Genomic DNA, 27,143 nt, shown 5'->3' with positions numbered 1-27,143 from the left:
AATTACCAAAAATTAGTGGATATTGAGTGCACGAAATCGAAGCATCTGGAACTAAACCAATCTTCTATAAATTCTGCTCATTCAAAATTTTCTCTCTCATCATTTCTTCTCAACTCATGTTTTCTCTCTCTTAATTAAGAAGAAACTTCGATTTCGCAATTAAAAGGGAGCAAAATTCATTAATTTCGGCTTTATCAGTCTTCAGATTCAACGATCGTCATCGGAAAAAACCCTAATCAACCTACGAAAGTTCGTCGTTATAATCATAATTTTAGCTGGTTCTTTTAATCTTTGCTTAATTTGAATATTTAATCGTTGCTTTAATTTCCCATCTGATTGAATCGAATTGGGGTTTGATTTGTGCTTGAATTAGCTGAGAAAAGGTAGGTTTAGTGGTTTTTGATCAAAGATTGATTTTTTTATTAGGATTTAGTTCTATATGATAAATTATTGAAATTTTTAGGTTTTGGATTATACAGAAGATTACAAGTTGTGGGAAACAGTTTGTGCTAGGAAATAGCGTGATTTAGGGTTTGTTAATGACAATATATGGAATTAATTTGGTTATTATGATTGCTTTCTGGAAATTAGGGTTGCTTAATTAAGACATAAAGATGAATATTTTAGCTTAGGTTTGTGAATTATAACTTTATATTGTGTTGATTGTCTTTTTATTGATGGGTTAAATTTATTTAATTTGTTGGTGTTTGCTTTTGCTGTGATTTTCTTTTTGTTGATCTGCTTATCTGCAATTATTTATTATGTAAGCATTTGAAATGGCTGCAGCTCCATTAGTAATTGAAGCTTTTGTTTAATACTGTATAAACTTCCTATTGTGCATGCTATTGTGATGTGTATTATACAATTGGCATGCCCAATTTATTGTTCGTCGTATGTGAGACATGGATGGCCTTTCTTCCATGTTTGTAGATGTGATGAACTCTCCTCTGATGTATATTGGTGGAGGGTTTTGGGAGGAGGGGGTGAAAATCGTTGAGGGATGGTTCAAATGCCAAATGGGGTTTCTAATCGTAGTTACAGCGGGTTTTGATTGCGTATGTTGGATAGATTCTTCGATTTCGTATTGTAAAATGAGTGAGTTCATGAGAGACAAATTACACTGTCTGTGAGATATAACCATAGTGTCTCTGCTCAGTTTCATAAGAACTATGAAGCTGCAATTCTATCATTGGCTGTTGGACTTACAGGCTGTGTAACCACGATGCGTAACTCTGATTTTAGATTGGAAAGGATTGCTAACTTCAGGTGATACTGTAGGATTTCGCCTGATTATGTGAATATAAGGCATTTAACTTTGTACAGTAAGATTTCAGGGCTCTTGAGAAATAACCCATAAGGCCATTTCCCTATAACTCTTCAAGTCACCTTCTGCAGTCATCAGTCTCTCGTATACTTTGAAGCACCGTCTGTTGTTTGTCTTTACTTTGTAGGTTATTAATCTGAGTCTTTTGTTAGTCTGGCTTTTGACCCTGCCGTACCATTTCTGGATATAATTTTCACCCGTCAATGGCCGAGGATTCTTTGGTACTTTATCTAAAAGTCTTGAACCATTAGAAAGACTTAGAATACGCTGTGTTTTGATGCCTTTGAAGGACTCTTAAATCCCTAGGCAACTGAATACCAATTGTCAGAATGGTCTCACAGAAGGTACTTCGGAGCATGGGGCGACAAGCTGAATTATATCACATTAGGGTGCAGGCTACTCAAGTAGTTTCTGTTAGGTTTTAAATTTCTGCCCTAGGGATGAAAATAGAGGAGGCCCCGATATTGCATGATATGTAATAGATTATTGTTCCAATTTCCAAAAAGTGGAGTTCATGAAGATCAAGTATTAGTAATCAGGGTAATTTAAGGAACTTAAAGGTGTTTTCATCGGAAGTCATGAATCAAGGTAGGCATGTTGATGGACCATCAACACACAACTCTCACACATTCTCCCTGTATGGTTGTTTCGTTTTAGACGAGAATTGATTTGTGTGATCTACTGCTCTTACCATAGGTTGAGGCTTGTATTGTTCATCTCCAATTTAGTTGGACTCGTTTTGGACCTTCAAGGCATCAAGAGATCTTGCATCACTGTTGATTTCTACAAAACCAAGAAGCTGTGGAGTTCCTGATTGCTGTATATTCTAGTTTGTAGTGGGATATATTTAGATCTTCTTTTTTGATCTGCTCTCTTCTGGCAGTTGTGACGATTGGAGCTGTGCAGCCTTGCTTCAATTATCTTCTTGCTGATGTCATTGCTCTGCAGCAGTGTAGAAGAAATCAAGGATATTTACCTGGGTGCCTTGGATGCTTAGTGTGCCTTTTTGGGTTGTAGGATTAGTCCTAAATGATACTCTCAATGCAGGTATTTTAGCTTGCTTTAAGCAGCTTAGTGACTCTAAGATTCATCATGGGAGCAATCATGAAGGAGTACGAGTCTATGAAGTCGCACTCAGACAGAAAAGTCTCTGCGGATGCCTCCTATTGTGCAGACACTGTGCTAGATAGGGGCTACATGGAGTATGGGTATGTAATGTGCTATTTATTGTTCTCAGGGGCCCTTTAATCTAGTTTCCCGTTAGACAAAATCTCTAGTCCATTACAGTGATATATTTTCATTGCAGATGTCAGCATTATCGGCGAAGATGTCGAATTAGAGCACCTTGTTGTAATGAGGTGTTTGACTGCCGCCATTGTCATAATGAAGCGATGGTAAGACAATGATATTATATATTGATTGTGTAGCTTTTTAGTTTTCAATATTATGCCTTGGTAGGATATTTGGGGATGCATTTTATAGCCACCCATGATTACATATTCCACAATCCACACCTGTTATATTGTCACCCTTATTTCTTCCTTGAGATTGAATTGCTGATGGGTTTGTGACCTGTAGGCATACACTTCCAAAGCTAATTTACATTCAACAATGTTTTAAATTGGTGAATGACCTTTCCTACTAGGAAGATTGGTAGTTTCTTGGAGTTATTAATTAGAGCTTGTTCTCTCACTCTAATTTTGGTTCTTGATGAATATATAGCCTGTGTTTCATCACATTTTACACTGACAGAAACTAACGTTAGGTTAATTTAATGAGCTTTGCATAATTTGGCATATGCTAGCTTGCCTCATTTCTCTTGGTTGTGATTTGCTATTGAATCTTGAAGTGTAGGCTGATATTTTGACCTTTACCTGAGTTATAGCCTTATTGGCACCCTTTTCCATTAGTCAGGGAGGTACTTTCTGATTAGGCAGGGTTCTATCACTTCTATTTGATGTTTATAGAAAGCATCTTGTTTCGTCTTGTAGGTAAATACTCACCATAACACATAGGAACCTTGTGGTAGGCTGTAATAAATGGTTTTTTTATTTTTATTTTTTTTTTATTTTTTTAATAATAAGTTAATACTATGTCCTTTTCAAATTTCCATGCCATTTTATATGGTGGAACTTAATTCTCAAATATATGGTTTTCTCTGCTTCTAAAGTGGCTATGGTTTTTATAGAAATTTCAAATTTGTGATGGAAAAGAGAAATTGGCACCAGACTTCCCTTACAAAATTTTACTATTGTGGCTGTCTATTAAAGTAATTTCCACCATGTAATGTAAATTTCAATATCAATTGTTATGGAGTATTCTTCCTGTTTCTCTCTTTGATCCATCAATGCTTTTTCTCTCTCATAACACTTTATTGTACATTTCTCTTTCTACTTCCAAAATATTTGTTATACTTATTCTTAATCTCTATGTCAAGTGTGAAGTTAATATTGGGATGGATGTAAATACAAGTATCTTATTGTTATTTGAGTTTATGAAGTCTGCAAGGATAATTTTCATTGTGTGTTTATGAACTTTGACCACAGCACCTAGCCAGGATTCCGGACTACCCCGTCAACTGTTTCCTATTTTGCATGATTTTACATATATCCTATTGATATGCAGAACAATATACCGAGCTGAGGCATTTATTTTTCTCCCTGTTTTGCTTGACTTATTCTTATGTCTTATTGATATGCAGAACAGCATCAAGCTTGAAAAGACAAAGAGGCATGACATTCCTCGACGTCAAGTTCAGCAGGTAAAGGTTTATGAAAATGTATGCTAATAGGAGTTCATATTTGAGTTAGTGTTGTTATTCAATGTTTTATTGACTGACCTTGTCTTCCTACTATGTTTACATAGGTGATCTGCTCTCTTTGTGGTACTGAACAAGAGGTTTGTCTGATCTCTAATTTTTGAGTTTCTGGCCCAATTGTGAAGCCTCTAATGGTTCAAGATGTTGACTTTGATTGGATTTTAATGTTGTTGGATGATGTCTATCTAGGTTCAACAAGTGTGTATCAATTGTGGTGTTTGCATGGGAAAATATTTTTGCGAGACATGCAAGCTATATGATGATGATGTAAGTAGCTTTTTTCTTCAGAGTACCAGGCTTCTGCGCTTCTGCAGAATATCTTTCACAAAATTCTTTGTCGTGTAATTTGGATAGCATAAATCTTTGCTTTCAAGTTTCAAGTCAAGCTGAATCAATAACTACAAATTGTAATATGTTAAACATTTGAAGCTGGATTTTAAGAAGCCATAGAAAGATTGTATGTTATAATTAATACAGTCGAAAACAAGGAGCTGTATGAGTGTGGATGATTTCAAGCTATGGTCTCAGTTTAATAAATGGAAACTATATGTGATAGAGATTTGCCACTTTAGCCCTGTAATGTGTTTCCGTAACTCATAGTTTTGGTGATTTTGCAGGTATGTAAGAAGCAGTACCACTGTGAAGGGTGTGGAATCTGCAGGTATGAGTTTAATTGATATAGATTTGCATTCTTTGCTGAATATTAGTTCCATAGCTTGCTTTACTCATTCCGTCCCTACTTAATTTGTTCCCCTTTCCAATTTGAAATGTCTCACATTGATTGATCTCTTATTATCTTACATCACTCAAACTCTTTAAAGATCTCAGAAATCTCAATGCCATTGGGAAATGTGATGATTAGTTCCCATTTATATATCATTAGGAGCATTGTTATTAATGCCCCTGGTGTTACTTGTATGCACTGTGATGATTGTCTTGAGCAGGCTTATAACAAGTTTTGACTTTGTACAGAATTGGAGGACGAGAAAATTTCTTTCACTGTTACAAATGCGGTTGCTGCTACTCCAAGGTCTTGAAAAATAGCCATCCTTGTGTAGAGGGGGCAATGCATCATGACTGTCCCGTGTGCTTTGAGGTATGGTATATGGACCACCTGTTTTCTAGCACTTTTATGGAGTTATTTGCGTTATATGAATTACTCGGAAGCTAATAATATATTAATATTATTCTGGTTTCAGTATTTGTTTGAGTCCAGATATGATATCACTGTATTGCCATGTGGACACACAATCCACAAAAACTGCTTGGATGAAATGAAGGAGCACTATCAGTGAGTTTTTTGGTTCCAATGCTTTACGTATTTGTGTAATTGCAGTTTGTATGGAATGGCCTGTTAAATGGACCATTGTATGATTTCATCTTGCAGGTATGCTTGCCCCCTATGCTCAAAATCGGTTTGTGACATGTCTAAGGTGTGGGAGAAATTTGACATGGAAATTGCCGCAACTCCAATGCCAGAACCTTACCAGAATAAGATGGTGAGTAATTAGTTGTCTTTGCTACCTATAATCATGTGGCAGCCTGGAAGATATGACTTAATCCTGATTTAGAAGCATATCTTTTCCTGGTTACCGTACGAATTTGTTAGGTTCAAGATTTGCTTCTCTAATAGCTAACCATAAATTTCTTATGCAGGTCTCTATTCTTTGCAATGACTGTGGGTCAAAATCTTGCGTTCAGTACCATATCGTGGCTCAAAAGTGCCCGAACTGTAAATCTTACAACTCTCGTCAATTAGGTTAAAATGTGGCTTTTGTTGAGTACCATATGATTTCTTCCGATGGATTTATCAGCGCCTTAACCCCTTGTTTGACTCCGGACTCAACTGGGTGCATGATTGATGTTTGGAATGGGAACTTCGCGAACTATTTGACCAAAGCTCGGTTGAGGCCTTCGAGTAGCTGCAATTTTGTCACCTTCCGCCTAGTACAAACTGTATTATTTAAGTTTATGTCTGGTCTTTTGTATGATTCAATGTGTTGTATCTTGTATACAGCAGAGCTCCAGATACTGTTGAGCTCAATTTGCTTTGATTTCAGGTTTACTATCTCCTTGGATTGAACTTAAATCTTTAAAATCATAATATAGAGAAATTGTCTCAGTTAAAATTTCGCCTGAGAAATACTTTCATCTGGTTGCTTTTGGAAAATACACCGAAAAACACCTCAGACAGAGGGTGCCATCTATTTACTAGTACATCTGAACAAACATAGTACTTCTTACTGCTCTTTTCTGCAACACCTCTCACATGATTAAAAGGTGGTTGGTTCATGGAGAAAGAATTAATCCAAAACACCAAGATTAGATCATTTTACAGAAGTTAACTAATGATTAACTTTGATCGCGTTTTAACAAAGAAACCTGTGTCGAAAATGTGAACTTATTTTTGAGGGCATGCTTGCTGAACTTATATGGTTTCATGTCATAATCTCACCTCTATAAATTGCTTGTAACACACAAATATGCTTGTCTCAAATCTTTAGAAGAAAAATAGAACACTTACAAGTTAAGAAAACACCCCTTTACAAGAAAAGAAAACTACTGCTACTAAATGTCAGTATGTCACCAACAATTTATTTTTATTTTTTTTATATTTTTTGGGGGTAAAGTGAAAACAGCATTTTACCAAGAAATTACTACCTCTGTTACATATTAGTTGCAACTTTGGGTATTATTTGTAAGAGATAAAATATTCCAAAGTTGCAACTAATATGTAACGGAGGTAGTATTTATTGTGATTGTCAAAGGTAACTCTGTTTAAATTTATATAAAATAAATAAATAATTTTTTTTCAAAAAAAAAATTCTGTTTAAATGCATACATTTAGCATACGACGGACCATCTTATATTATTAAAAAAATATATATAAAAAAAAAATATATGTTGCAAGACTTGCAAAACATAGAACGAGGTTGCACGTGAAGCCCAAACTACAGGAAATTCCCTATAACAAGGTTCTATTACTGACGTTATGAGCTTATGACTAATTTTCTCTATTATATTTTAAAGAGTAGAAATTTTGTTTTTCCATTGTTTAGTACTCCATAGTCCATACTAAAACATTTTGATGTTCATAGTAATGCCTTCATACGTAATTTTGTTTAATAAATCTCAAAGGGGAGAGGAGATGATGTGGACAATAACCAATACACTGATCCTTCAATGAACAAGGATGGTCAGTTAGATAGAAAATAATATATGTAGTATTAATAATGATTTTCGATATGATTTTGCTTAGAAAATCTTAATGTTCATAGTAATATGACTTCTAAATGGTACTCCGTAGTTTAACTTGAACGAATAAGGATGGTCAGTTAGATAGGCAATAATAATAATGATTTATTTAGTTTTGTTTGGAAAATCTCAATGTCCGTGGTAAAACTTATATACAGTTTTTCAACAAGGATGGTCAATTAAGTAGGCATAATAAATGCACTAGTAGTAATGGTTTTGTATGTAATTTTGCTCGGAATATCTTAATGTTCATAGTAATACGACATCTAAATGGTTGTATCCTCAACAAACAAGAAACATCAAATAGAATTGCGATAGTAAATGCAGTACTAGTAATGGCTTTGAATGTAGTTTTGCTCGGAAAGTCTCAATGTTCATGACAATACTTTTAAACAGTTCTTCAACGAACAAGGATAGTTAATTAGATAGACGATACCAAATGCAGTAATAGTAATTATTATGTATGTAATTTTGCTCTAAGAATCTCTTGGTTGATGGTAATACGACTTCTAAACGGTTGTTTATCATCTCGATATCGTTACCAAATAGTGTTATGTGTTAAGTGTTAACCTTGATCAGACATTACTAACCTGGGAAAACTACAAAATGAGTGGGAAACACTGTCTACTACTATAAGCTTCTGCTACAGCTTAGTGTTAAAGAAGTGAGAATCATTGCAAATTGCATCAATATTTTATGTCCTAGATTTTACAATGAATTGCATGGTCATGAAAGTATGCATTTTCTGTCATACATATTAATTCACAACTGACAAACTGTACTACCCTGATTCCCCCACCTACACTAAAAATGCCAAGAAAAATCTTAAATTTGCTCAACTTTTGTATCAAATAAAGTGTAAAGCAAATAATTCAACAACAAGAAAAAGATTGATTTGAAATTAATGAAAAATACAGGGTTGGGTAATAAGAATCTCTCAACAACCCTTTGCTGATGCAGTTTTTGATCAAGTCTTTAGCAAGCTACTTCTTTTCTTCAGCTATGGACCGGGTGTAACGCAACATTACATGTATATGCTAATGGAGACTAAACTATCGAGTAAACCTGGTCATCGAAGAATTAGGGTCATGAACACAATCTTTGAAACCAAAAGCTGTAATAACTGGGAAAACAGAAACTGAAAACCAGTTAGATCTGAAGGCTGCTCGGAAAACAACCGGATTTACTAGCTGAAGCCCTATGTTATGCATCTCTGTTAATAAGATGCAGATATGCAATTCCTGGGACATTCACACGAGGCCTCAACCGTGAGACAAAGATATAAGATATGATATTCATGATAATGTGCGTCAAGCAACAATCTGTAATTATATATGAATCATATCCAGCAAAATGATCAAGGTTTATATCCAAAATACTATATAATAATCTCAATAATTTGTCCATATGGGAGGCTTATACATCAACTCCTTTCAAAATGGTGAATAAAAAAGAAGGAACAAAAAAACACTTCTTTTTTTTGGGTTTTTCACAGTTCCTGGAGAAGCCAGGAGAAGATATAAGCAGAAATGGCAAAAGAAGCCATTCCCGGCTTTAATAACTACGGTCAAAATTATAGGATCTAGCCGATTAGCTATCAAAGAGTCATTAGAACCATGAGAGATGAATTGCAACAAAAGGTTCTACTAACACGCCATACAGTGAACACCCGAGGCTGCTTATAGATATACAAAAGACACAGCTCTTTATTATCAGATGATCAAACATTGGCAGTTTCATCAATCATGGGCATAATGACTTCAAGGAAAGCAATTAATAATTTCTCTATATAGCAACGAACATGCTTTTCTCAAAAACGTCGTCACCAATTTCTGCTTTGGGAGAATCTCCGGTGATAGATTTCTCTTGCTCCTCCTCATTGGAGATCTCCTCTAAACGGCAATCCCAGCTGCAGAAAGCTTTCTCACCTCTGCAACAAAGTTAAACACACAGTTTAGAGATGCTGCAATGACAGGATAATCACAACTCAACAACTAGAAGGTTAGCTGAAAGTAAGGTACTCAGACGAACCTATACATATATATGTCTTTACCCTCTTCCAGCTTCTTCTTGCAAAAGTAGCAGCAGCTCAAGAAATCGTTCGAAGGGTATGGTGATGGTGCAGATATCTGCAAACAGTTTTCCATAGAAGGCGTTTTGGTCTCTAAACTTTCTTTCTTATTTTCAGGATCAATTTCATTGGGGTGACTTTTCAAAACAAAGTCACCAAAAATATGAGTAGTTCTGGGATTGGGACCATGTGAAATCACACATGTATAGTCCTCTGAGAGCTCAATCTCTTCAGGGGTAAGAGAACGAGCCATCTCATTGCAAGAAGGAATCGCCATTGGACCTGTAGTCAGCTTATTCTCGGCATCCAGACCTCCTCCAATCCAGTCAAAACTCAAACTCTTCTCCATTGTCTCGTTCTCAAAACAAGAACGCTTGGTCCTCGACTCTACATTACGAGACTTCAGCCTATACATCTCTGCCCCTAGCCTCTTAGAATCCAAAGAAAAAGACTGGATCTTCCCAAAAGGGTCAGACTCTAAAGGGTCCCCTCCAATCTCAAATAAAACATCAGAGCTACCCTTCTGAAGATTAGAAGGCTTCATCAACCTAGCATGGGAGAAAACTGCATAGTTTTTCGGCAAAGACTTGGGCAACGACTCACAAAAATCGACACGATTGGTGGGCGAGTTTGGGGCTCCTTTACTCCTAATCTGAGACCCAAACAGTATAGTCTTACTATTAGATGAAGGCATAACTTTATCCTTCTCAGTTAAGTTCCTGTCATCATCATCAAGTGAATCCACAATGCTTCCAAGTCCAACTTTGTGACATTCCCAACACTTTTGGTGCACTTCTAAAGAGGATTTAGGGAACCTAAAACAAGTGCCCAAATTACAGAACAGCTTAAAATCAAGAGGTGAAGTTGGGCTTCTAACTGAGTCACAATCTGAAGCAACTTTTGGGGTTAATCCTACAAATAGACCAGGAACATTAAAAAAAGAGTTGGTCTTTTGTCTTTGCCCTAAAAAATCAGACTGTAAACAAGTTTCAGAACCTCCATCTGATGTTATTTGACCCCCCATTATTTGTTGTTCTTGCTGAATTGATCTACTCCTCTTCTTCAACATTACCATATAAATTCCCAAAATCTGTATAATAATTCACAGAAAATCATATCAACAATTGGGTAAAAAATTCATACTTCGTCTTAAGCAATACATATATCGTCAAACCCAGAAAAATAAAATTCCAAAAATAAATAACAGCATTAAAAGGGGGGGAAAATAACATGCAAATCTAGGAACTCAAAATAGGAGGAAAAAATTAGAGAAACCCAGAAAAAATCAAGCAAATGCAGATAAAATTAGATGAAAACCCATAATGAAGAACAAAAAATAGATCATTGAATTTGTTGTCCAGATTATCACATTTTCCAAGGTACTAATTATTACCAGAAAAAAAAAATTCCAATATTCCCAAAAATTCTAGAAAAAACATGAAAATCACCCATACAACTGCATCCATTAGTTCAACAACCGATCAAGATAAAAACATACAAAGTACCACTAAAAATCACTAAATACAACAAATGGGGTTCAAATAAAAAACAAAATCAAACAAAAATGATGATTAAATGTTGCTAATCTAAAGATTATAACTCTAATCATGAGCTAAAGTGAAGTGAGCAAAATCATAAGAGAGAGAAAGAAGAGTACATACCTTTTGATTTGATTAATTGATTTTCCTGAGTTTTTTATAATAAAATAAACCCAAAAAATTGTTTTAAAAAACAAAACAACCCCAAGAAAATTAGGAGAAAAGAAAAACCCAAAATGAGGGAGAAATTTATTTTTCTGGGAGAAGAAATTAAAGGGTGTTAAAAAAAAAGGGAAAAAACAAAGGATGAACAAAAGAAGCAAAAAAATAAAAATGTCAAAAAAAAGACTTGTCTTCCACTCTTTCTCTCTCTAATTTCTCTCTCTAATTGTTCTTCTTTGTTACTGTAAAATGCATCAAAATCAGCGAAGCATAGTTAGTGAGTGAAGAGAGAGAAAGAGAGCTTCTGAAATACTCTTTCTTTTCTTTCTCTCTTCTTTTTTTTCTCTCTCTACTGTGAATTTAAAGGAGAGAAGAAAGATGGACTCTGTAGTCATAGACGGTCAGGATCATTTCTGGAAAGTGCTTTTTTTATTAAAATAAATAAATAAATAAAATTGGAAATTACTAAATTCTTGCCTTTTGCCACGTCACTTATACTACAAGGATTTTTTTTTTTTTTGTGTGTGAATTCTGATTTGTTTGACTTTTTAATAAATTGTGGATTAGATTAGATTGACTACTTCAAATAAAAAATAAAATAAACAAATACAATATTAGTATGAATTTTTACAAAGGTGAATTAGAAATAATCTCTATGTTAAAACGGGATTATCTTACATTTTCCACTACAATGTATGGAACAACAATCAATTTTTAACAATGTAGAAAATGGTGATCAAATGTTTCTAAATTGTGACTTGTGAATAATGTATACATTTATGAATTTTAAGGGTTATCACAACTTTTGTACTCGCACTTTGTTTTTATTGCAATGTACTAAAAGATGTATATTTTAAAATGCTAATAATGGATAAGGAAGCATTTTACAACTTTTAATTCTCTTATTGGTTTTCAATTATGAAATTCATGGTCAATTGTGGTATGTACTGTGATTGTATGTCCTACTGATATCTTTGAAGATTTAATTGACTATTATCTATCTATCTATCTTCACGATATGATACATATATTGATATCGCTTCTTTCTTTATAAGTTTCAAAGCTAATATGATTAATTTTCCTTATATAGTTGAAACATGTCAACTTTCATGCTACCTTAATAACTCAATTCAAAATAATGTAATTATGAAATAATGGAGTACACTAAGCATATATGTAGTATAACATCATAAGGAATGTATATTTTGATGTTATCAAAATCATAATTCTTTAACTATCAGGTCTTGTGTCAAACAAAGATTGGCCTATTTGTAAGGATTGTCCTTTAACCCTGTAAAGAAGTATAGTTTTGAAATTTTTGAGGACGAATATATAAGGTAATATTGAATAACTTTTATTGGTTCGTTGGCAAATATGAAATTCAAGGTTAAATATAAGATCTATAACTTGTATATCGATTGTAAGACTTTTAAACTAGTATTATTAAAAAAATGAAAAATAAACATTTATAAAACTTTTTTGAAGAAAAACATCACTAAAGATTATTGTGTTTTTGTCGGATGAATATCTTTAATGACTTGTCTATATCTACGGGTTCGTTTGGCATCGCTGTGGTTTTCTGTTTTTTGGTTTTTTGTTTTTTAAAAATGTATTATATATGTCACATAATGACTCAAAAAATATATGGACTTATTAAAATCATGATAATTTTGAAAACTGACAACAGAAAAGTGGAAACACCTTTTTCTTGTTTCCTGTTTTTGGTTTTTGGTTTTCAAAAAAACAGAAAACTGAAAACCAAAAATGATGTCAAACAAGCCCTACACAATTCGTTGTGTTTAATGGGATTATTATTGTTTAATTCTACATAAGTTTCAAACTTTATATTCCTGATTTTCAAACTTTATATTCCTGATTTTACGTAGAGGGTTGAAAGTATTGAGATGTGTCATCTTGCATGCTACGGTAGCAATTCACCTTTTTAACAAAATAACTGCATACATAGCTAATTTATGGGCATGTTCTCTTCAGCTTAATTTCATTTCAGTTTAGCTTCAATCAGTTCAGTTCCTAATTCCCTTCTCTCATAAAATATTCATTTCAACTCTATTCAATTCAATTCAGTTTAGTTCAGTTCAACTCCAATCAGTTTAGGGCATGTTCACATTTATTGAACCGAACTGATTGGAGCTGAACTGAACTGAATATTTTATGAGAGAAGGAAATCAGGAATTGAACTGAACTGAATATTTTATGAGAGAAGGAAATCGGGAATTGAATTGAACTGAACTCAAAACATGCATGCACTTAAAATTGTATATGTTGTATACACTACTGGGGAATTTATATGTTGATGTTTTATTCATTCAATTATCATGCATCTTATAGTAATCGAGATTAAGTATTCACATATCCAAAACATGTCTCGGCTTGATCGAAACTTTAAAAATCAAACTAGGTTATTTTATTAGGCTCATTTTAGATTATTTTTCCCCAATTTTTTTTTTATACTAATATGGATAAAGAAAAAAATAAAATAATTGTTCAATGCCTTATTTGGAAGCTTTGTTTGTTCTCTTTCACTTTATTTAAAGTGTTCAGATATGAATTTTTTTGAGGTCTGGTTTGATCGATTAGAATGTTTTTGACCTAATCTAAATATTTAATTTAACTAAAATTATTTTAACCATTATTAAGTGTGATCTCATTAGATTAAGATAGCTAGCCCTTCTAACTATCTACAATTAATTAAGGAAATAATACCAATGTAAATTAAAAAGGGTATCTTAATTAATAGCATTGTTCATCATTAACTCAAAATAATACATGTATACAGAGAGTGAAACTTCAAATTAAAAAAAAAAAAAAATAATAAAAAAAAAGGATAGAGAGAGAGGGACTACATGAGCAATTGATAATTTTACTAACATTGTTTCATGTTTAAAAAATGTTTTTTTTCCTTCTTATTTTAATCATTTTTACTTTTATTCATTTCTAATACTACGGGTCTGTTCTTATTGACTGAACTGAATTGAGCTGAGCTGAGCTGAACTGAACTGAACTGAACTGAAATGAATATTTTATAAGAGAAGGAAATTAGGAGCTGAACTCAACTGAACTAAATTTCAACGTATGAGAACATACCCTATATTTGTTTCTTATTATGTGCAACAAAGGATTATTATTTGTGAGATATAAAATATTCCTTTTGTTGCACGTAATAGGAAACGTATGTAGTAAATACTTTGAAGTACTTATCCACCTTTTTTACTTACTCTTGATCATATTAGTTATTACTTATTCATTTTATCCTTACTTTATTTATTTATTTATTTTTTACTCCATTTCACTCTTTTTTTTCTTTTACTTTCTTTCCCACATTTATTTAGCAAATTTTTCATATGATTAAAATGGAATAATAAAAACAATAACCTATTTACTTATATACGGAGTAGCAAGTACAGAAGTTACTTTTCCTTTTCCTTCTTCCTATTTCCTTCTTGTTTTATAAGATTACTTTTTTTTTTTACTAGTTGAACGATCAATCACCAGAAAACGACAAGTTAAGGCCTGCTTAATTTATTTATTTGTATTTATTTTTTATGACACTGACAAACCAGACGTTAGAGGTTTTCAACTAGGGATGGCAACGGGTCGGATTTGGATCGGATGGACCTTCACCCGCATCCATCCGCACCCGCCATCCGCTCCACCCACCACCCGCTTACCCCATCATCCATATCCGATCCACCCATCATCCGCGGGTGAAACGGGTGAATCGGATGCTAAATGGATGTAAGCTATTAAACTTGCAATGAAATTATAATTTATCGAAATCATAATTTATTGTCGAAAAACAAAAACACTACAACCTTCAATAAATGTATAATATTACAGTAGTACACCAACTAGGTGTCAAATTACTCAAATATGTCAATAACATAAAAATGAACTAATGACTAGAACACAATTACAGTAGCAAATTAGCAATGAACTTGCAATGAGCCAAAGAGGTGAGATTTGTCATCAAGTCCCTTTTTTTCTTCAAATATCCATGAAATCGTCATCATCCTACAAGAGTACAAAAAATATAATCTCACGAACTTTTTTAATTATCTTTTATTATTTACAATGCTATACAAATTTAAAATTAGGCATAAAAGTTGATGTTTTTAGATCTAAAGTTGAAAACATCAGAAATGTTAATACAGAAGAAAAAATAAAACAAATTTCAGAGCTACTACTTATTTGAAAATTTTGAATGCAACTATGTACAAATTAAATACATATCAAAAAACTAACAATCTTTAATAAAAAAAATGGTTAAATCGAAACACACAAACATAGAATCAATTCTTGGATTATAGATTTATAGATGGTGTGTCAAAAGAACAAATTAAAATAGGGAAATAAAAAAAAAAGGGTATAAAATTATACCTTAATCGCTGGACGTCGTAGGTGACTAAGGTGAGATGGAGTCGCAGGTGGAGGTAGAGTCACCGGTGAGGGTAGAGTCGCCGCCGGTGAGGGTAGAGTCGCCGCCGGTGAAGGTGGAGCCTAAAGAATGAAAGGTAGAGAGGGAGTAGACTATAGAGAGAGATTGAAAATGAAAGAAGGTGGCTGCTTGAAATTTAGATTAGGGTTTATTTAATTTCAGGACATATTTTTTTTATTATTATAAAAATTAAACGGGTAGATGATAAACGGGTGACGGATCGGGTGACGGATGACTAAAAGTTCCACCCGAATCCGACCCGATCCGTCTTTCGTTTCATCCACCACCCGCCTTTCATCCATATAAATCGGATTTTCATCCATTTAATTAGAGCGGGTGGAGCGGATTACTGGATATCCATATAAAATTGCCATCCTTATTTTCAACCCATGGTGTCAGTCGTAATAAATTAAACAAGTCATTAATCCGTGAGTTAACTTAAAATATTGTAATTCCAATTCCCACTTTATGACTCTTTTTGGCTTTAATAAAGATTTTAAATCATTAATTCAAGATAATGGGCTTTCTTTTTTGAACATATTTCAAGATTGTTACCTTGCTAGATTTCTGTCAATTAAATTCCCTTTTATTTAATTAATATAAATTGGGATCAAAATTAATTATAAATTAATCTCATCCAAAGTAACTCAATTGCCACACCGGCCACCGTGTGGACTATAATAACATGTGCACTATTTTGAGCTGCTCGTTGTACTTTTTTTTTTCTTTAAATGTGATCATTTTTGAATTTTAATGACCGTGTTAGAATTATCGATCCTTTTGATAATTAAGCAATATTTTAATTATATATAATAGTAGCTTTGATGATAATTAGATAAAAGAGGTAAATTATGCAAAGTGTATCCCAGAAGCTAGGATATATTACGGTGTTTTATCATAAGTATATATATACAAGAAGCTAGAATAAATTACTCCGTAATTACAAGTGGCATTACTCGCGTGTATTGAGTGCATATGAGAATTGTGAAATTCTTTTTGGTGAATTCAAATAGCAGGTTGTATTAGTTGATAATTAAATTTGATAATTGGTTTTCTCCTTAATCCTTATTAGCTCGTGTCTATCGATTCTCGATCTCTATTGACTGAACTGAGCTGAACTGAAATGAACTGAACTTATTAGAGCTAAATTAAACTAAACTGAATATTTTATGAGAGAAGAAAATTAGGAGTTGAACTGAACTGAACTTATTAGACCTGAACTGAACTGAAAATAATCTGATGAGAACAGGGCCTAAGTCTTCAACATACATTCAATTCAGGAAAATGTGACCCCCTACTTGTAACAAATTAAAATTTGCCACTTTTTCAATGTACCCTTAAAAAAAAAACAAAAAAAAAAAACAAAACATCGATTGGTTTTAACATGTTAACCTTGTATTAAACACATGAATCGGCCTGTTCTAATTTACTAAAATGAGCTGAACTAAGGGCTTGTTTACTTAATTTCATATCAGTTCAGTTCAGTTTAACTCCAATCAGTTCAGTTCAATTCAGTTCAGCTCCAATCAGTTCTGTTCAGTTCAACTCTTAATTTCACTCTCTCATAAAATATTCATTTTAGCTCAATTCAGTTTAGTTCAGCTCCAATCAGTTCAGTTCAGCTCGGTTCAGTAAATTTGAACAGGCCCTAAACAGAATTGAATTGAAGTAAACTGAACTGAATATTTTATGAGAGAAGGAAATTAGGGACTGAATTGAACTGAAAATAAGTTGAAGAGAACAGCCCGAATTAAGCAACAATAAGTTAAGGAGAACATAAATTTAGGGCCTGTTCCCATTGACCGAACTCAGCTAAACTGAACTGAACTGAACTGAATTGATCTGAACTGAACTGAACTGAATTGAATTTCAACGTAAGAGAACAGACCCTTAGAGCATTCAATTATACAAGCAAGCTATTAAATTAGTATGATTTGAATTTACGTTTAATACAATGTATATGTTTGCTTGAGGCATGGTTTATGCGTTGTTCCATATAAGCTTTTAATTAATGCTTCTTAGGGCTTGTTCTCATTGACTGAACTCAGTTGAACTGAACTGAACTCAGCTGAACTGAACTGAATATTTTATAAGAGAAGGAAATTAGGAGCTGAGCTGAACTGAACTGAATTTCAACGTAAGAGAACAAACCCTTAGGTTCTCTCGCATCACGACGATATATGTACTACTCTATGCATGCTTAGTTAAATAATCGATCGATCCATTCCTCTATTATACTAATCACAATGAGGTTAATTAAGGACGAGCTTTTGAGTTGTATAATCTAGCTAGAATGACTGAATGAATGAGAGCACAATAATGCATTTTAATTGAAAAATCAATACTTTCGATCTCGAGATGTTCTACTACTATTGTAATATGTAGAGTTTCATACTTCGATTAAATTCATAATTAATAACTAAAAATTATTTTAAAAAATATACTTATACCTTAAACATATAAATTGAGACTTTTTTTTTTTTTCAGATTCGTATTTGATCACATTTATGTAAGTTCATGTCAATAATTGCAGGAGATATATACTTCACATAATTATTTCATGTTAATACATTGCATAAAGGTTCCATAACAATACTTTTAGAAGCCACCGTGGTGGGTTTTGTCAAATACGAGTACATTTAGATATAGATCCGTTTTTACTCCGTAGATTATGTATTTTCCTTTCGATATTTGATCAGGTAGGATTTACTCTTGAGAGAAAACTCCCCTAATTTTAGTATATTTTTTAAGAAAAATATAAATTGCAATGATATGAAGGGACATTAAGGGCCTGTTCCGATTGATTGAACTCACCTGAACTAAACTGAACTGAACTGAACTTATTAATTAGTGATTTTTAACTACGGATTAGTGATCTTTGATTATTTATTGATTATTTATTACTATACATATGTGTATATACAAATGTACATATTATTATTATTATTATTGTTATTATTATTATTTATTGATGATTATTATTATTATTATTTATTGATTATTATTATTAGTATTATTATTTCAATTATTATTGTTATTATTATTATTATTATTATTATTATTATTATTTATTGATGATTATTATTATTATTATTATTTATTACTTATTGATTATTATTATTATTGTTATTATTATTATTGTTGTTGTTGTTGTTGTCGTCGTCGTCGTCGTTGTAATAAGAGCTTAAAAGAATGAAATTTGGCTTTATATCATTAGCATTATCATTAGACGTAAATTAAGAGCTAAATTGAACTGAACTGAGCTGAACTGAACTGAACTGAGCTGAGCTGAACTGAACTAAACTGAACTGAATTAAATTTCAACGGAAGAGAACATGCCCTAAGCCATAATGTGTTCATCCTTTCTCTACTAGTACTACCTAATAAGCTACCAACTTTAAGTATTTTCTTTAGCTCTGCCTAGTACATGTTTATTGCATGTACATGTACTCTAAAAGTCTTAAACACCTTAGACTATGAAAAAAGAAAAGTTCTCTTCACTTTACTGACAAGGAGGTCTAACATAAAAGAGTATCAATCATTACATAAAACACTTTTCAGTATAATTGAATTGTTTACCAAAAAAATAAATTAAAAAAAATAAATTAAACTAAAAAAAGTTAATTAAAATCTTTAATTTTTTAGAGAAAATAAATTTTTATTTTTGGTCCCCATCCCCAGCAATTTAATTAAGGAAAAAGAATGCTTAATCAGGGAATTAGTTTGTAATGAGTTATCAGAGTCCATGCATCTTAATCATGACTTAAGACAGAAAATCAGTAATTTTCAGTGCAGGTGGTGATAAAATCTTGTGAAAATCTGCAAACAGGTACTGTGTTTCTCTTAATGATGCTTTCTTTAAAACTGTTTATTCTCTTCACCCTTTTTTTTGGCTCCTTGTGAGTTGTAACATGCATGAACCAACCCTTTCAACACCAAAAAAAAATGTACAAGTTTCCCCTTATGATTGGTTGGATTCAAAATATAAGTCGTTTTTAGAATTTCTACACATAAAGAGTATTTCGTATATAAAAAGAAAAAAAAAGTAAATTAAATTATATTCGCGATTATATAAAAAAGTGACAATAAATTAATAGTACATATAAAATTGGAGTAATTAAGATGCATGTTGTATTAATTTTGTAAAGTGACATGTAACATTAGATTGACAAAGTGAAGTTATTCATATTTTAGATCAATAGAAATGAGAGAATTGAAGTCAATGTAGGTACATATTTTGGATCAAAGGGCTAAGTATTTATGAAGTATAATTTCTTAGCCTGGAGTAAAATAAACTTGTGATGCATGTTTATATGAATATAACATTAAATATAAAGGTATTGAGATTGGAATGATCAATATATTTGAACGGAAGGTCGTTAAGTATAGACATACATCGAATTTGAGCTTACTACGATTATGTAATGTTTACCATATACGAAGTATATAATATATGTACCTCATGAGATGGTAAAAATGCATCTCAACTTCTCAGGAGTCACACATGTTATACATAAGCTATAGTACATAAATACAATACTTTATCGGTAATTACTACCCCCTCCCTTTTATATTAAGCACAGCATATACTTGTCTTAATTTAGGGTACACTTTAATAGTTTAGGTATGCCTATAAGGGCTAGGTAAAGTAGTAGAAGTTGTCATATTTCAATTGATCTGACAGTCAAACAATCAACGTTGTTTTTAATAGCAACTCAAAACGGCTATTTAACGAAAATTACCAAAATTGTTAATTTTGAGTAGTTGAGTTTTACTTTTCAACTAATGCTTCGTCAAGTCACAGTGAATCTGTGAATTCCACCCTTTTTTCTTTTCTTTTTTCAACAAGTATTTATCATTGTTATGACTACTTCAATTTAACATTGATAAAAATAAACAAAATACTCCGTAGTAAAAAAGAAATAATTAATTTTTTTTAGTACTTTAGTTTGCTTTTTGCACTATATACAATATAGTTACATCACTTTAATATAGGTGTTATATAATTGTTTTTATTTATTTATTTATTTAATTTTATATTTTTTATATAAAAAAAGGTGTTATATACGTAGTAAACTAGTAATCCCTTTGCTTTCATGTTTGTGGAATTTGTGGGTTTATTGGTTCGATTAAAAGTTGCCGCCATGCATGGTTGAGATTTTTCCCATTTCAAGAATGTGCCGCCAAGCTTTCATGTTTGATATCTTGATATTGTTCATAAGTTAAAAAAACTTTGAAATTACTCTTAATATATAAAATAGACACAAATATATTGGATCTTATTTAATTCGTTTCAATTAATAATAACTTAGGATCTATTCTCATTGACTGAACTCAGCTGAACTGTATATTTTATAAGAGAAGGAAATTAGGAGCTGAACTGAAATGAATTTCAACGTATGAGAACAGACCCTTAGTAATTACATCTTTATATTCAATTGTTACATTTTTTATTATTCCTTTTGTCACTTTTTAGTTTTTATGCTTTGAACATTTTTCTCTCCGAAATTTTTTAAATATAAAGATTAAAAAGTAACGAAAAGTATAATATGTAGAGACACAGAGTACAACTGTAGATACTCCGTATTTAAGGTCAAAGTAATTGTGCACAGCTTAAACATAAAGAACCTTATAATAGTCATGTTTGTCGGTGCATAAATTCAACTATTACAGAGTAATATATTTAAGGAAAATGCTATATATAGCCCTTAGGGTTACATATAAGCATTAAATTTACACTTGAAAATTGTAAATAGCTAAGAAATCATGAAAATATAAACACTAATTACACTGATTTACGCGTGTTTTTGTCATGAATTCCTAATTTTATACAATTTCCAAGAATAGATTTAATTCTTATATATATAGCCCTTAGGGCTACATATAACATAACCCTATATTTAATTACCAATAAGCAAAAGTTATTAAAAAATTAATATTTTAAAATATATATCGTGACAAATCCAACACTACACGCTAAGATCTCAATGGCTATATTTTTCATTATTTATAAATCACAAAATTATCAAGGAGAAGAAAGTAAATAGCGTTAAATCAAAATGTGTCAACTAAAAAACAATTAAGGTAATACAACTAAAAATCGTTTTAACTCATTTTTTTCAATTGTTATTTTTTTTTATAAATTAATAGTGCGGGGCCCTTTCCAAAAAAATAAAAATGAATAAAAATTATAGTGCGGGGTATTGTTGGTTTTGGGTTAAATTTTACGTTGGTCTTTAAAGGAGAAAGAAAAAAGTTAAATAAAAAACATTGGGAGTTAGTAGTAGTACTACCTTTTTTTATTGTCGTTTTCTATGACTCAGCGTTTCTTGCATTCAAAGGTTGGAAAAGATGACACTTGTACGGTCATTATTCTCTCATCAGACCATCCAACGGCTACAAATGCAAGATTCCCCACATAAGGTTAGTAATCCATGACCCATCCAACGGCTATGATAAATTTGGTACAATTCGAATTTTATGCAAATTAATTGAGGCCTTTAGATTGTGGACCTACCATTCGTGTGTACAAACATTAGTACAAGTACTACACTTTATTTTGGAAGGACAAATAAATACGAAGTACTCCATAGCAAATTGTTATTTTAATCTCTAATACTCGTACAACTTTTTCTTTTATTTATTTATTATTTTTTTTTAAAAAAAAAAATCTTACTATCGAGTGTCTCGGTGCGTTAGATAAGTAATAATTGTATTGGTTAAAATGGTATTAAGTTAGGAATGTATGGCAAAATCACGTGCCGTTCGGTGTAATTAATGTTAGTTTTACTATAATTTTCCGACTTTAAATTCTCTTATCTAATGTCCCGGAGGCGCTTTTGCCTAAAAAAAATTATACAATTATTTTATGGTAAAAGATATATGCAGCCCTTAAGAAGTTAAAAGTGCAAAAATTAAACATAAAATTAACATTTATTACACTGATTTACTCATGAATTGTTTATAAATTCTCAACTTAATACTAAAAAAGGAAGTATATCAAATGCTTAGGGTTGCATATAGCATTACCCTTATTTTATATCCAATAAAGGATACATTATAGGTTATTGGATATTTCATATTGGTATAAAAACATAAAATTAAAGTAATTTGATTGATTTAGGGCCTGTTCACCTATTGTTAATAGCTGGTCTTGAGACCAGCTAGAGTTGGCTGTTCCTTCATACAAAAATGAACATTTACCCTTATAAAAATGAACATTTTTTAACTAACATATTTTATAATAATTTTGTATTTCTCGGTAATTAAATGTTTATTTTCATGCAGTATGATGTTCATTTGTATAAAATAAATGTTCATTTTCATGTTGTATGATATTCATTCTTATAAAATAAGTGTACATTTTTTTTTAATTAATACAAATTTTTTGTGTTTATTCAGTTGTATAAAATGTCCATTTTTATAGTAAAGGGTGTTCAATTAACATTAGCATTTTGTTCATTATTAAAATAACATATTGATTTTTTAATTGATATTTAATTATATAGTTTAGCAAATTGCAAGATATTCATTTAAGAGAATTGAACAAATTAAGACATTTCACTTGAAGCTTACAAAATTGTTGAAGAATAAGCAACAAAATAATATGTTCATTTTCCTTTTAGTTTGGCTGCCTCTGCCTCAGCATCACTCTCATTCTTCAATCCCACTTTAGCTTCTTCTTCTTCTTCCTCGCAACAATCTTTTAACCGCCTAACTTCACCAAGATCTGCTCACAAACTCTCCCAATCATTCAAGCTAAGGCTCATACTCGCCTCGCGAAGACCACACTGCCCCCGCCATGTTCAAATTAGGAAGAATGTATTATTGATTTTACATCTTTTCTCTTGTTGAAATTGAAGCAATTTTTTGGTTTCTAGGTTTGTTTGGTTTATGGGGTTTCCTTTAATTTTTGTTGGGTGTTTTTATTGATAATTGAAATGTTCAACTATATAATATAGATGTACAATTTTTTTTTTCCAGTTTATTGCCTCTTTATTTTATTCTTATATTATAAATGTTCATTTTTATATATTGCAATATCAATTACTAAATGTTCTTTTTTAGTAAATGTTCATTATGTTTCTAGCAAATCTTCATTTTTTTAGTGTGGGACCAGACAGCTATGGCTGGTCGCGAGACCAGCTAAAAATTAGCGGCATGTTCACTTCAGCTTAATTTCAGTTCAGCTCCAATCGATTAAGTCAATTCAGCTCAGCTCTAATTTCCTTCTCTCATAAAATACTCATTTCAGCTCTATTCAGTTCAATTCATTTTACTTCAGTTCAGCTCCAATCAGTAAATGTGAATAGGCCCTTAGATATAGTGTCTGATTTGTGCTAAATATGGACACCGAAATATAAAACAGAAATACATATTATATGTCTATATGAAATAAATAGAGCAAAAAAATCAATATATATATATATATATATATATATATATATAATTAGGTCAACATGACCTATTCTACATGGCAAGGAATAGTATTATTATTACTTAACTTTCATCTAGGATAAAAGAAGAGATGATACATCACTCTCCCTCTCACAATATCTTTCGAAAGTGGAGTTTTATCTTAGCTTGAATTGCCTTAGATGCATCTCAGACGGGCACTTTATTGTCTATATAAATCTTATTTTTTTTTAATATACAAAGAAACCCTAAATTATTCCGGAATATGCTAATAGCTTGTTAATAATTAAAAAGCATTGAACGACAAAGAACAGAACACGGTGGCTAACATTGGGAAGCAAAGTTGTTAGGCGCGAACGGGGTCCTTTAACTAGCACTTTGATTGTTAGTTATTCGTAAAACGATCTTAACTTTCTTGTTGCTTATCATAAATGGGGCATGAGCATATGATGACTGGTCACTGAAAAGCTTTAAAACAAGCTATCATCTCTAATTTAATCACCTCAAAAACATTTCTAATTTGAGAGATTGTCACAAATGACATATACTTGTATCCGAGTACAAGTTTGTAAGTATATCGACATTTGAAATTTAGAGTTTGTAAATTTTTTATATATATTGTTGTTGTAATTTTATGTAGTGCGTAGACTCGCTCACTGTGCAATGAACTCATTGCACCCAAAATACTTTGTTTGTTGAAATGTTTTACGAGTACATTTATTTTATTCTCACTTATTAGAAAAACACACATATTATTTTTTGTGTTTTCTATTTCAAAATATATACATGGATGTGTTGAAAGTTAATTTAATTTGAAAGGTAGCAAAGTAAAACAAGAAAACATGAGTTTTTAGTTTGGAATGTAAAAACGAGATATGTTGATCATTTCCATTATTACTAGTAGACTGTACCACTGTAACACGGAGTATTTGTTTGCGTATATTCATGGGAATAGAGGGATCACATAATTTTGTTTCGAGTCATGAATAAAGTCACATAAATAAATAATGTAGATAAAATTCAATTTAATGTATAGTACGAAGTATGTATTAAGGACCATTGACCAATATGACCATACAAAGACTCGTCCAAACTATTTATCTAACATTTGTATTGTTTTTTTTTTTTTTTTTTTTTTTTTTATTTTTTTATTTTAAATTTTTTATAATACGAAGTATACGAGTAAATATCTTGTTGAAGGGGAGGGTTGCCTTACCAGAATGGCAGAATATATAGTTGTTACACTGAAGAAGAAACAAAAAAAGAAGGTACGTGGAATGGAATAATAACCTGAAGCAAAATTCGGAAGGCAAAATTGAAGCAAAGGTCCAAAACAGAAGATGACACAAACATATTTAAACATCAGGCAGATGCATAAATTGTTCAATAATTACGTTATTTACTTAGGTCCCACTCAATTTTGTCTCGTTTATATTCTTATTAAAAAATAAATAACAATAGTTTTCAATTTATTTATCCAAGTTGTTCACATCACATGAAGAACAAATTAGCCAATATCTCATAAAATAATTAATTTGGCCGAATATATCAGATTTTATTCTTTTCCTAAAATCTCTAGACTAATAATAATTTAATTAATTAATTGGAAAAGTCTTAAGTCTAGGTCCTCTAGGACTCTAGGAATATAATTTATTCATGTAATAATGTTTCACTTTGTATACAAGTAAATATGAACAGACCCTTACTCCATAATATATTTTTAAAATTGATATACATATTAATTTTAAAATGTATGATATTTATTAAATATAATTTGGAGTAAAATTTAGCTTACTCCGTAATATTTATGTTTTTTAACTTATACGAAGTATTATATATAGTCGCTAAGATTATAGGGTGGTATATATCGTTAAATATCAATAACTATATACTAAAAGACACACCAGCAATTAATGACACGTGTCATCTCCTGGTGTGTTCTTATTTTTTTATATATAAATTTAATTATAGTATAAAATCTTATACAAAAATAATTTCTTATATAAGTTAATAAAGATAATTATTTTAAATAAAAAGATTTGATACATCTTTCCCCACAAACATTTATGAATATAGTAGAAAATATTAACATAATTTGTGACATATTTTAATCTACTTCAACGAAGTATTCATATTTTTTTCTCTAATAAAAATAGGTGTTTATTTACTGATTAAAATTTCCATTAAAGTAGTGTATATATTTATTATTTTTTTTAGATTTTTAATTTTTTTGTAAGGCAATCAATTATATGTAAAAGTTGATACGAAGTATTATATTATAGAAATTACCGTGCGTGGCACGGGAACTAAACTAGTTATTTTTTTTAATTTTCTCATTGCTTACATTTTCATAATGAGCTAAAATAATTATTAATTCCAATCAATCAAAAGATTCTCTGTAATTATCTTTTGTCTAAAGGAATCAATTATATTAATCTACGGAATTAAAGAAAACGACTCAATGATTTGAAGCCGATTACGTCTCCTAAAAATAAAACAAAGTAGAGTAGTTCTAAGGTACCGTGATAATTACTACTACTCGCATTGATTAATCATATTTCATGATAGACATTAATGACTTATAGAATTTAAAATGAAGGAGTATTGATATCACATCTACACTAGTATTATAGAATTACAATTTACAATTCACAACACATACAAAATGTCTTCTCCTTTACCACCCTTCAAATGCCAACACATACTCGTAATTAATTATGCGTTATGTAATGAGGTTATAAAAGTTATAATAAGGGTATTTTGGGCAATAGTTTTCTACTGTCATTAATGTCTTATTTTGTTGTAGTATGTGTACATGATCAGGAGAAACCGAAAAGGGTAAATGATCCCCATCACTTGCTGTAATTTATCTCTAGCAAAGATTATAATTTCAATTTTAAAAAGCTACTCCGAAATTCATACCACTAAATTAGACTAACATTATTAATTTTGGACAATAGAGACATGCCTATTCGCCTCGAAAGCAAAATAGGGCCGCGCCCTAGTTTAATAAACCACATTGATTTGAATCGCATACAATATGATTTTGTTCCTTGTATTAGAAGTATATAACATCATCATAGCATCAACTAGAGTATTAGGTG

The 27,143-nt window shown here is 31.4% G+C and overlaps 2 protein-coding genes across 4 annotated transcripts; one reads left to right on the top strand and one right to left on the bottom strand.

Annotated features, from left to right (window-relative positions):
• The first annotated feature begins 90 nt into the window (after positions 1–90).
• LOC110723088 (probable E3 ubiquitin-protein ligase RZFP34) lies at positions 91–6,293 on the top strand. Of its 2 annotated transcripts, XM_021902374.1 has the most exons (11): positions 91–1,912; positions 2,021–2,532; positions 2,631–2,718; positions 4,026–4,085; positions 4,190–4,222; positions 4,332–4,409; positions 4,760–4,803; positions 5,115–5,238; positions 5,342–5,433; positions 5,530–5,641; positions 5,799–6,293. In XM_021902374.1, exons 2-11 carry the CDS (start codon positions 2,417–2,419, stop codon positions 5,904–5,906), a joined length of 855 nt encoding a protein of 284 aa, XP_021758066.1. In that variant the 5' UTR covers positions 91–1,912; positions 2,021–2,416; the 3' UTR covers positions 5,907–6,293. The 2 variants fall into 2 exon arrangements, with proteins under 2 accessions (XP_021758066.1, XP_021758065.1); XM_021902373.1 differs by having other exon boundaries at positions 91–2,532.
• Positions 6,294–8,741: 2,448 nt separating this feature from the next.
• Positions 8,742–11,178, bottom strand: LOC110723087. 2 transcript variants are annotated; one of them, XM_021902371.1, is made up of 3 exons: positions 11,130–11,178; positions 9,429–10,558; positions 8,742–9,327 (listed from the first exon to the last, which is right to left on the bottom strand). In XM_021902371.1, exons 2-3 carry the CDS (start codon positions 10,541–10,543, stop codon positions 9,183–9,185), a joined length of 1,260 nt encoding a protein of 419 aa, XP_021758063.1. In that variant the 5' UTR covers positions 10,544–10,558; positions 11,130–11,178; the 3' UTR covers positions 8,742–9,182. The 2 variants fall into 2 exon arrangements, with proteins under 2 accessions (XP_021758063.1, XP_021758064.1); XM_021902372.1 differs by lacking the exon at positions 11,130–11,178 and having other exon boundaries at positions 9,429–11,097.
• Positions 11,179–27,143: the final 15,965 nt, after the last annotated feature.

This window comes from Chenopodium quinoa, unplaced genomic scaffold, assembly GCF_001683475.1.
Source record: "Chenopodium quinoa cultivar QQ74 unplaced genomic scaffold, ASM168347v1, whole genome shotgun sequence".
NCBI lineage: Eukaryota > Viridiplantae > Streptophyta > Magnoliopsida > Caryophyllales > Amaranthaceae > Chenopodium > Chenopodium quinoa.
This window is presented reverse-complemented; position numbering and strand designations above follow the sequence as displayed.

Excerpts from the sequence above, each read along its gene's own strand:
- LOC110723088 (XM_021902374.1), top strand. The coding sequence starts at position 2,417 with ATGGGAGCAATCATGAAGGAGTACGAGTCTATGAAGTCGCACTCAGAC. Across the intron at positions 4,086-4,189 it reads CTCGACGTCAAGTTCAGCAG|GTGATCTGCTCTCTTTGTGG; the intron begins GTAAAGGTTTAT and ends ATGTTTACATAG. Across the intron at positions 5,239-5,341 it reads ACTGTCCCGTGTGCTTTGAG|TATTTGTTTGAGTCCAGATA; the intron begins GTATGGTATATG and ends TTCTGGTTTCAG.
- LOC110723087 (XM_021902371.1), bottom strand. The coding sequence starts at position 10,543 with ATGGTAATGTTGAAGAAGAGGAGTAGATCAATTCAGCAAGAACAACAA. Across the intron at positions 9,328-9,428 it reads AAAGACATATATATGTATAG|AGGTGAGAAAGCTTTCTGCA; the intron begins GTTCGTCTGAGT and ends ACTTTGTTGCAG.